The 12,136-nt window shown below is 36.2% G+C and overlaps 1 protein-coding gene across 2 annotated transcripts in view; it reads right to left on the bottom strand.

Moving 5' to 3' along the window:
- Positions 1 to 11,650, bottom strand: part of LOC123317073 (runt-related transcription factor 3) — a 33,878-nt gene extending 22,228 nt beyond the window's left edge. Inside the window, exons 1-2 of one of the 2 annotated variants that reach the window (XM_044903436.1) lie at positions 11,553 to 11,650; positions 5,165 to 5,951 (exon numbers count right to left, since the gene is read on the bottom strand). In XM_044903436.1, the coding sequence (XP_044759371.1) occupies positions 5,165 to 5,531 (367 nt within the window). In that variant the 5' untranslated portion in view covers positions 5,532 to 5,951; positions 11,553 to 11,650. Of the gene's footprint in view, positions 1 to 5,164; positions 5,952 to 11,367 lie in introns of both variants that reach the window. The other variant, XM_044903435.1, reaches the window with a different exon arrangement.
- Between the last annotated feature and the right edge of the window lie 486 nt (positions 11,651 to 12,136).

The raw sequence follows: 12,136 nt of genomic DNA, 5'->3' as shown, positions 1-12,136 counted from the left end.
GATACCCTGTACCTGGTAAATTTTTTTTATTTATCATGTCGCCAGTATCCAATTTACAGAATTCGGTGAATAACTACTATTCAATTCAGCGCCTACTCTGGTTGATGTTGAAAAATCAACGTTGCGTTTTTCGAACCCAACAATACCGCTTGAAAAAAAAAACGAATCGAACATTACTCACCATGGTCCACCTTGCTGCAACTACGTTCCATAAAACGGAAGCCAAACGCAGCGATGTCTCTAATTAAATACCAACACGGAAAAGCAAACATAACTATTTAAGTCATTTGCTTTGGAGATCCGACCGTCTCTAATCTATGAATTATGTTGGCAGCCCTGAAAATCCCTGATTTATCGACAGACGAAGTATCCCTAAATGCCCGTGAAACTGGAAGCGACAAAATAAAATCCATCCAAGCTGGCCATATTGCGTAAACGTTTTGCGCCCTATTTATATCATATTATAGGTCATCTCTGACGGATTCCTGATGATTGATCGTTATTTACGGGAACGAAACATGATCCGATTTTATCTGTGTGAGTTTTTGTTGCTTTCGAGTGCCAAATCATTGTGTTTCGCAGATGGGGTCAACTTGTTGTGTTTCGTTCATAGTTTATGGATTAGCTGTATGAAGTTCGGGTTTTAGCCGAGCGTAGGCAGACTTGGACATATTTCAGGTTCATAGATATCCGCAGAAGGATAAAAAACGAAATTGTGGATATTCATGCCATCGCGACTTCACCCGTGTTGAATTTTCCTCATTTCTGAAAGGTTCTCAGGATAAATGAATTTTAAGTTCTGATTTGTCAAAAAATTTTGATTTTCAGATATAGAGAAACCTTTGTCACCTTGTTAGTGCGAGGTACGATAGTGAAAAAACCTTTTTTTTGTATTGCTAATAATTTTCAGCATAATACAATTTTCCAAAGCTGGTAAAGAACTTTTAGGTCGACAGAAATGTTGTGTTGTGTCATGTGGACGTGCATGAGGTGCGGCTATAGTGCTGAGAGAGAACACATTTGTCAACACATTGGAGACAATCCTTTTCCGTTCCCCCAGGTGAAATACAAAAACCTGTCTGGGTCATCCAATCTTGATTCTTGATTAGTTGCCAGCCTAGTCTTGATCTGCCTTAGCGTTTAGAGTTTCTTTTTTCTTACCTGGGTTATTGCGAATAACGTTTCAAACGGGATTGCGATTGTTATTAGCGTCTTTTTATTTCAACTTGTGCGAAAGGCTTGTAGCAATCTCGAATAACTTCAGTAGAAGTCAGTGCTGTAGGTTTAGAGGTGAGTCACCTTTCACCCCGTACTGTATTTGAATCTCATATTAAGCCAACCCTCTCCTGTCCAAGTTCCCACCTTACTAGAAGTAGTATAACTGGCGCAGCGAAAGCTGTCTTCCGACCTGTAAACCTGTATTTTTTTAGGCTGAATTCTTTCCCCCATTTTCCGATGAGTGAAAGACTTGTTTCTGGCTGGCAAACGAGATCGGATCCCCCTTTCTTATAATTTAAGAGGAGTTTATACCACGGGACTTTCTTGCCATCCGTATCAGAAAATCAGAATATGGGGTGTTGCCAGAACACTTGAACGATATGTAGAAGTTACGAATATTACAATAGTAGCCACTTTCGCCGAAAAGATAGCAGCACTTTACGAACGTCTTTTTTCAATTTCACCGGGATATGAATTGTGGCCAATAGCGAGACTTTTCGAGAAATTTTTTCATGTGGAAATTCATTGAAAAAATCATTTCACCTCGGAAAGTGAATAACGTGAATGGGCATTCTGTTCTTCAATAAAAAAATTATTTCATATTTTTTCCGTTTGATGAATGAAAATATTTTTGTCTTTCCGTGATGACGAACAAATTGATTTGAATTATAATGAAAACCCCATATAAATTAGTGATTTTCGAGGTATGTTATACTTTTTGCTCTTCGAACTGAACTTTTCTAATTTCTTCTATTGAAGTGTGCTTTTACTTGACGATACCAATTTATATTTCTTTATATTGGTGGATTTCATGATTATGCATCAGTGACTATTGTGTTCCCCAAGAAAATGAATAAATTTTTGAAATCAGATCACACCTGTGTGATCTTTATTCGATATGTCTAACACCTTAGATAGCAGAAAACCTTGCCTTCGAATGAAGTCACCAGAGTTAGTTTGCTATTTCCCCTATGAAGAATAACTGGTGCTCTGAAACTCCGTGGAAAAGCCGTTATAAGGTGAATCGGTAATGTCAAGCAACAAGCAACATTTCTAGGGATTTATCTAAGGAACATCCAGAAATAAGCGATCTCAATTTGATGAAGTTATGACTGAAACCGCTTATTAAGCGTGATTAAACCTTCCGTAAGGGCTTAACCAGAATTGGTTTTTCCTTAAACATCACTCCATTACTTCGCAATCTAAACGATGCAAAGACCAATTTGATTGCCACTCCAGACAATGTATGATGGCTACCTCAAACAGACATAACGTTCTAAAATTGTATTACACATGCCATACCTCGTGAAATATTTCATCAGAAATAAATGTGGAAAACCATGGTCGTCTTCATTTGTATATTAATTAATTTCATAACATTCAAGAGACAGACCAACTCATAGTGTTAAAACTGATTACTGGGGGTTATCCTTGAGTTAGATATATGAATATATTGTATATATTTTTTGAATATGAGAAAGATGGCAGATGTGCTTCAGTTAAAACGCTTTTCAACTAAACCACATCCAAAATCACCCCCCCATTCACCCTCGAGTGTTTTTTTAGAACAATGTCGTTATAGGAATTCTTTGTTCCTAATACAGTACTTATCAAAAAATTACAATACAAAATTATTTTTGGATTCTTCAAAACTCTTAGGTTCTTGAATTTCTGCGGTTCAACATTACCCTTTGACGGTTAGTTCGATTATTGCCTTATTTCGTGAAAAATGAACTGAATTTGAAAATTGGAAAATTTCAAGTGGGTTTTGTACGGAACATAAGTAACTTTCAAACTAGCCAACACTCGACATGTCTTTTTTTATTCAAAAACCCACCTTCCTGGGGGTGTTTTTTTCTGAACAATCCATGATGGAAATTCGTCCCTCTCAAAAAAGAGGTTGACCTGTTTTTGTTTGATGTACGGAAGTTCTTCGTTTCTCAGTTCCTGGGGGGGTCAAATTTTCGTTGAGACACCCTGCTTGAGTCTGTAGATCACTGATTATTTCCAATTGAAACTACAAATATTATTGGAAATCTTTTGTGATAGATATCAAGCTTATTTGAGAGTGCCTAGTATGATTGATTTCAACCAAATTAAAGATGACGGCTGAACTGCACTAACGTCATGAAGACAAATTAATGACAGAAAAAACAACTGAACAAGTATACAAGTTACGGCTAAAGATAGGTATAAGCATAAACTTAAGATTAGCCAGCTAAACCTAGGTTTATATTCATTGACCGGCTAAAGTTCGATGAAGTATTCATCTGCGACAGGGAATTTCATCTTTAGCCTGCTAATGTGCACATTACCCAAAGGAAACGGCTAAAAATGAATTCGATGGAGGGGTGATGTCTTTTAAATGTACGGATGGGAGAAGACGGACGCACGCGGCCACGTTTTTGTTTCAATTTTTAGAATTGAAATATGCAAAATAGCATATGCTATTGTATTGAGGTTTTGTGACATAACGCCCCTTGGTTTTCAATTCAACATTTAATGAGCGATTTCCATCTGTTTATGAGATTAATGCTCTTCAAATCGAGCCTAAGTTTTTTTAAATCAATTCACCTACAGATGTTAGATATATTGTTTTCCACAGGACAATAGGAACGTGAATAGTAAATTGTTCTGTGAAAAACCAGAATATGACTTCACAAGGAAATGAAATATTAGACATTAAATATAGAGTATTTTTCTATGAACAAAAGTATATTTTCCCTACCATACAATAATTGGGTTTAAAGAAAAAATGTTTACGAAATAGAAACTATAGTTTCTATAATGTTGCAATTTCTTTCCAACCTTAATACTTTTGCAAAAAAGAAAAAAAAACTATGAACATGAAAAAAGTTAAAAGACTTTTTTATCTGATTCTGTTAAATATTTCTTTCCGACTCATTGAACATACCGATTCCAAAATACGGCCTGTCGCCACCCTTGATGAATCATCCCGGAGGATTCAAGAGCAGTCATGGTAAAGCTTATCAGCCAAATAGTCCGGTTAGCTACAAACAAGATCAAACAAGATCGAATACTGCTACTTATTAATATAAGAAGGTATAAGTAGGAAATCCCTAGAATTTGACCTTTGGTATATTGATGAAGAAGTTCGCAGCATCATTTTTGCTTTCATTCTCTCCTTTTGCTCACTCAATTCCCTTGCAAATTATGAATAATAACGAGATGAAAGATAACCTCTACAGTTTTCCCTCACACTCAAAATAGCATGTTCGTCTCGAATTTTGTCATCAGGCGTTTAGATTTTTAGATTCGCTAATAAGAATGCGTTGAGACACAGTAGAAACAAATAGATGTTAATTCTATTCTCAACTGCTTAACAGAAGGCTTTTCTGCTTTCTGCTATTAAAAATATGTGAAATTTATACAAAAATGCACTGTATTAATAATTTGATTATATTACTATTTCTTTACATTTTTTTAAATCCTAAAATTTGCGCCCCTTAAGCCTTGCCAATACTTTCCTTTTATTCTAATAGCTTCTACATTTTTAGCCGATGAGCTGTGGTTACACCTAAGTTTAGTGGGCTAAAGATAGAAGAAACATCAGCAAATACCCGAAGCTAAACCTAAGTTTAGCCGGCTAATCTTAAGTTTATGTTCACACCTATCTTTCGCTGTAACATACACATTACTCACATAACTTTTCTTTGCTCGAATCAAGTTCTGCAGAGCTGAAATCAAAAACTACCTGTACAACAGACATGAGCTCTTGAACCTGGTGAATCCCCGAACTTGGTTCAGTAAAACAAGTCTTAACTCATAACAACTAGGTCTTAGTCACACACAGGGCAAGTTAGGTGAAAAATATTTAGGTTGAGCTCAGCTTTTTCACTGATTAAACAAACATGAAATTCGCTCTAAATACATAACTAGCCTTCTTTTTGAAGATTATCGTAATCAATCAGCGAAATCAACTTACCTCTTCCGCTCCTTCCCACAAATCTCAAATCGTTGAACTTCGCAACCTGGTTCTTCATGACGGCCGTGCAGTTCCTCAGTTCAGCACAGAAGTTCTCGTCGTTTCCCGCCCTCACCGTGACCACAGTTCCATCACCGACCTCTCCAAGCGCCACGACCTTGAAAGCGACCGGTAGCGTCTTGTTCGACCGCCAATGCGGCGGCAAAACCGTACAAACCACATGCGGACAACCGGTGCGTACCAGTTCACCCGGATGTTCGGCAAGAAGACCGTCAATAGTTCTTTCGGCCAGCATTTCAGCCGTCAGATTACCGTAGCTGCGGTCGTAGTGTCCGGTTGTTGAGGTTACTTCGCTGGATAGATGCATCGTTGCGTCAACTGTCACGATACCCGATCACAAACATCACAATCGGTCGGAACAGTTCTTGAAAATAAACGGTTGCGGACGCGGGAGGCGACACGGCGTTATTAGGAGCGAAAACGCGAAAATATGATGAAAAATCACGCCTGTGGTGGGCTACCGCACAGTTGGAAAAGTGCGCGTCAGAGTTTTCCACTCTTTCCACTACGCTTTTTACCCCCGCCAGTCAGCAATATGTTTTTCTAATTAGGTTTTTCATCTCACTTCCGGCAATGGGGGCGATGATCACTTTTTTCTCTTAGAGGACATAATCTGCTCATTATTTATTTGTGTTTTACACGGAGGGAGGAGGGTGTACTGCCTGTTTCCATAATAGGTTTCGTAATTTTTCCTGTAATAGGGGATGCTCGCTGCTGAAGTTGATTCCTGGAAAAAATGGGAGCGCTTAATGCTAATGATTTAAACGTACTAAAAATAGCGATACTTTCATGTCTATATTGTATGGATTTTCGTTATTGAAAACATATAATTCCCTACAAATACAAGGCTGGCATTTCAAAACGAAACACACGAGGCAAAACACGAATTAGTTTTTTGTCGAGAAAATACTTCGACCGTCTACTTCTAATTCAATGGGACAAATTTTAAGATTGAATTCATGAACCATATCGCTTCAACCCTTAGTGTTAACCTCAGGGTTAACCCTTAGTGTCAACCCCAACCCCTATATTTTAAATAGGAAATTTGGGGTGAGTTTAACTCATTTGAAGCGGGTTTTTATTCTGAGTTCAGCATATTCAATTTTTTTCATTCAATCGATTCATTTTCGAGATATTCAAATTCAAATTTTGGACTGTACTGGTCATTTCGTTAAACATACTCTGTGAATCCATGAGATTTTCACTAATTTATTTCGTGGTTTCGATGATAATCTATCATATATTACAATTGATCAATGATGGATGTACCGTTACAGAATCTAATTTATCTAATTAAGTCAATTGAATTCGATTTGTGTTTTTTTTATTTCATGCTTAGGATAATATAAGTACTGACACTAGTTATTTATGGTTAGCAGGAAAACAGCGCTTCTCGGTTTGCTCAACCGTTTGTACTGCTTTCAAAGGTGAGGCTTTTTTTGACAGAAGGTAGAACTCATCAGAATAAAAAAATTTGACTATATAAATATCCAAGATAGCTGAAATATAAACCCTAGAAGTTCGACATAATTTCATTTAACTTCAAGAACGGGACTGTAGAAAGTGACTGTGAATGGTTCAGTACCAAATTCATCGGATTAGATGCATCAGGTCACTTTTGGGGGAATCATAATTGTTGTATCGTGTAATTTAGGGTGAAAAAAAATTTAAGAAATCGAGGCACTTTCTTGAAAACGTTTATGTTATTTAAGTTGGAAACGTGTTATGATGTTTCCCCATTTCATCCCATTTTTACGACGACTGTTGGAATTTTCTACCAAGAAGATCGTGATGCCAATGTGAAAATTCTATTGATGAGATTTTGAAGTATTATTCTATTTTTTACACTTGTGTCCTAAGTCTCTTCTGTCAGTTGGTATCGAACTGAACCATTTCATGAAATCGTGTAAGTTACTAAAAAATAATGAGAACAATTCGGCAATCTTTAGTTTCCATTTTCATTACCGCGTAAATATCGAACGAGCCAATATCCTGAACAAAACCACATGGTCGAATCAGGAGATAAGTTTTTCCCACTGCTTTGCGATAATTCAGCTAACGAACAGTTAGATCTATTTCAGAAATCATTTTCAATTTTTTTTCAACTTTGTCATTATGAAAGTTTTGTATAGGTGATTTTTGGTGAAACGCTTCATTCTGACCAGTTCTGCCTTCCGTTGAAAAAACAGCCTCACCTTCAAGTACACCCTGTATAATAGTTTAACAAAAAATTATGGCAAAAAAGAGTTAAATAATAACCGTTAACTGCTATACACCAGACATTAAAATATCACTGTTCGATTCTTTTATCAACAATTAAGGTATAAAACAATTTAGGTAAAAATGGTTTGTTTATTCATTAACAGAAAGAATTGAAATAACTTCTTTATTTTTCAAGGAAAACGACTGCAGAAAATGTACAGTTTATTTATCGTCAAAATCACAGAAGAAATGAGTAAGAATTCGATCGATTCACACAGCATACTTATAGGAAACACCAATATTGTTTGAAAGTAATTTTAATTTGAATATTTCGAAAACGAATGGATTAAATGAGAAAAAATAAAATATGCTGAACTCAAATTAGAAAGCACTTTCAAATGAGGCATCACTTATCCTATCCTTCCTATTCAAAATTTAGGGGTTGGGGTTGCAACACTAAGGGTTGTAACGATACTGTTGTAAATTTGATCTCAGAATTCGTCTCCCCCGAATGAAAAACTAAGTGTCGAATCATTTCTTTTAAATGACCCATATATGGCAACATTGTTGATAGAATCAAGTAATTGTTGGGTAGTTCTAACCTTCAAATAGTACTTGTCAAAATATCATGGCATTTTCACCGTTAGCTTGGGGGCTGCAGTTGAATAAGTGGCCCTAGTTTTATTATTTTCGAGATGCATTGAATTTTTATTTATAGCAATTTCATGTGCTGATATATCACTGTTTTTTGATGTTGAAGATGAACATCATCTTGATAAGCATTATGGTGGAGTTACACTAAGGAAAGGAAATCAACTATTATTGACTGTTATGTTTAATTTGAATACGACTGTGGCAAGCATCGATGATCCTGAACGCTCTGCTCGCCCAGAAAACATGAAAAATGTCCATAAATTGGTTTCAAGAGACCGAGAAATGAAGCTGCTTGAGATACCTGATATTTTAAGGATAATGTGGTATCTCTACAACTCTACAGGAAAATTCAGAAATTCAGAAGTTGATGAAGCGTTTACCCACACCGGAAAAGAAAGAGCCATGCATTGTTCAACAAAATACAAAATAAAAAATTTCTTGCTTCGGTATAAGACAATGGAGGACATGGATGTATCCCAGAAACAAACCATCAGCTAAGCGGACAGCAGCTGCTGAAAATCGTCCAAAGCTATCAAAACCTCAAAAGGCTTCTGGCAAGATTATGGCATCGATATTCTGGGACTTGTATGGAATACTGTTCACTGATTATTTTGGAAAAGGCAAAATTATCAATAGTGAGTATTACAGTTTTGAAAGAAAAAACTTCCCCAAATGCAGAATAAGAAACTTCTCTTCAACCAGTCAACCAGTCTGTGCCCCAAGTCAATAGAAACAATGGTAGACTTTTTCCACCTACTGGTGCAAACATAAAAAAGATGAAGAAGAAATGAACTTGGTTCAAATGATGAAGTGATTCAGTGATTGTGGAAACTGATGTGTTTTTTGAGAGCGAAGTCAAATCGCTTCATACAAAGGGCATCGAAAAGTCAGAAGAACGTTGAAATGAATGTACCTATCATTCTTCAGGAAGAGTATGTTTATGAATTTTTATTCCGAAAAAAAAAATTTAGAAATAAATATGCGGTCTGCTACACCGCAAACGTATTGAGTGATTTGTTGGGCCTAGAAGATTTAGTGGAATCTTGTAACGTATCACGATTTTTGAAGTAGTAACAAATAATGCAATTTTTTCAGTTAAATTTGGGAACTTCTTCCAGTCCTGAGCACATATGTGAAATCCACAGAACACAACTTTTTCGTCTCGATTTCATCAAGTAAGAGATACTCGTTCACGTGATGATGACGCAAGGGGTCCTCACGACGACGGAAGCAGCCGTTTTGTCGTCCTAATAGAATCCATAAACGAAGGGGCTGAGGGTGCAGATAACGAAACCTTGCCAAGGCGTCGAACAGGCCGGGGTGAGATGAATCAGATCAGCTGATTTGTGATTCCCTCGCTACGACATCCATAGTTAACTGGACCAAAACGTGCGCCGACTGTCAAATATTCTTAGTTCACCCTATTTTATAGCAAAGGGTGCGAGAGACGAGAATCTACGAGGGTGGCATAAAAAACTAATTATGTTGTAGTTGAGCGTTTGTTTGTGATGTTTCTGATGCTGTTCAGACACGAATTGAATTGTGAAGAATTTAATTTTACTGTTCGATTTTTTTTTACTCTTTTATGACACATTTCGAAACAAACTATATTTCTCACTTTTATAAGCGCTTCACTACGATTACACCGAGCAATTTTTGTAATTGCATGCCATTATCATATTTTTGTAGATACTCATTTACCATTCACTCCTATTTTTTCAAATATTATGTGATTGTACCCCCAAATAATTTCATTTTCATAAAAAGAGGCATCAGTTCAGTCATAGCTTTCAAAATTCATTTTGTTGCAGTTCTATTTGAATATACGTGATTGTTCACTTCAATTATATTTTCAAATTTATCTACTCATCTTTATTTTTTATAACTTAAATGATCATTTTAGAACAATTTAAATTAAATATATATAATTGTCTTCCATCCTTCATAATTTTAATATTCATTTTGTATATACCCTTCCCAATTTCAATTTTTTAGAAATATTTCAATGATAATATTGTACCTTGTACCATTCGTATTTCAATAAACCCTTTTTTATATTTATATCAATTTAAACTGAATCATTTTCTTCATCGACCTCAAAATTATTTTGATGTTTGACATTTGTTCCTCATAAAAATGAACATTTTTCAATTCTTATAAATTTATCCACCTAGCCTTTTCATTTTCATTCAGATCTTTATATTTTTTCTTATTTATATACAAGGTGTATTTGAAGGTAAGGCCTTTTTTCAACAGAAGGTAGAACTGGTCAAAATAAAGCGTTTCACCAAAAATCAATTGAACAAAACTCTCAGAATGACAAGGTTGAAAAAAAAATTGAAAATGCTTTAAGGGGTTTTAGCTCAGCTATCTTGAATATTTTATATACACAATTTTTGGTGAAATTATTTATTTTGTATTTCTACCTTCTATAAAAAAAGCTTTACCTTTGAAAACAACTGTTTATATTTGGTTATACATTCGTTCACCTCTTCATCATATTCTAACGATCATATTTTAACCTTCCTTGAGCATCTCCTCAGCAGTAGGTATTCAGAATGATACGAATACCACCAACTTGTATTGAGTCCAGTGTATTCGGAAACTTTGTCATAAAATGTTTCATTATCCAAACACTTCACGAGAATATCAAACCCAACAAATTTTAATTCACAAAAAAAATTATGAATTGTTATTTTATAACTTTGATTCCATTTCGACTAGCAAGTTGAAATATTTTGTTATTACCAAAAAACTCTTCGGTCAATATCGAAAAATGAATAAAAAATTCTAAATCACCAAAATGCATCAAAAGATACCACATGATTTATATCGTGCAAACGAAATTGAGCTGAATACTTGAATTATTATTATGATAAAATCAGTGACATATTTACAAAGAATCTTTGATCCATAAGCAGTGAAAGATCACGAATCAATAAAATTTATTTTGTAGTAAGTAGAATTTGTTTGGCTTCTTCCATCATTTTGGCTTTCTCTGTAACAGCTAGGTTAATTTTGAACAAAAAATTCAATTTGTTGAACACAGACTCCTTATATTAAGAAGACCAAAATCCTTCAAAAGCTTAAGAAATGATGGAATAAAAGATAAGGAAACTTAAAAGCTATAAATTTCAGCTGATTAAGTCATCCAAAAGTGATATGATTACATAACACTCTTAAGGGTTTTTTTTGATGAAATGTAGGTATCAATAACAGAAATTATACGAGGTGTCGTAAACTTCCACTCAACCACCTCGTCCGAGCAGTGAATTAAGGAAACTCACAGCCTGTGCAGTATCAAACGGAGGGTTGGTATGTCATTAAGCATCAAATGGGGTGCGAATCACATAACACCCTTCAACTACAATTAGGGATGTACGCAATCCGTCCCAGTAACCACCGACGGCAATTCGACGCTCGTACGTGCTACAAACACGAACACTCTGTATGGCTTTTATGACTAACTAACCTAAATTTTATATCTCCGTCACTCGACAACCAAAACTACCACCACAAGACCTCGCACCCGACTTTTCTCGACTTGCTGCGTTCTTTTCGCGACGCGTCTCAATCTGACATTAAGAAAGAGTATAAAAGTAAAATCGCGGGGTCTTGTGGGTGGTAAGAGGTGGTTGGAGGCGGGGCCTGTTGAGGTAGACCGCCACCGCCGACGTCGCCGCCAACCAGGAAAGACGCCGGATTTTTACCCCCAAACCATCGTCGTTTCTTAGAGGTTTACCAAGGGAGGGACGCAAGCGCGGGTTCTTCTTCAAGTCTTTTGCCCTTTTTTGTCGCATCCGTCTCTCCCTAGCCACCCTGTGGGCTCTGGCTCTGTCCTTCTCGCCCACTTTCTTACCGAGGAAAACGTCTTTCGGTTTTTACCACCTCCGTCCTCCTCGGTTTCTTGGGAATGGATGTAGTCGCGTCTTTCTCGCTTCCTTGCGATGTGACCTTAGTAGTCGACACCGTTCCGTCTTGTTCTGACCTGTTTGTAGCACATTTTCCACCTTAAAGATTCATTTTGGGTGATGGCAAATCTTCTAGGTCTTCTTC

This window comes from Coccinella septempunctata, chromosome 7 (genome assembly GCF_907165205.1).
Source record: "Coccinella septempunctata chromosome 7, icCocSept1.1, whole genome shotgun sequence".
In the NCBI taxonomy this organism is placed as follows: Eukaryota; Metazoa; Arthropoda; class Insecta; order Coleoptera; family Coccinellidae; genus Coccinella; species Coccinella septempunctata.
Note: the sequence above shows the minus strand (reverse complement) of the source record. Positions and strands in the feature narration are given on the sequence as shown.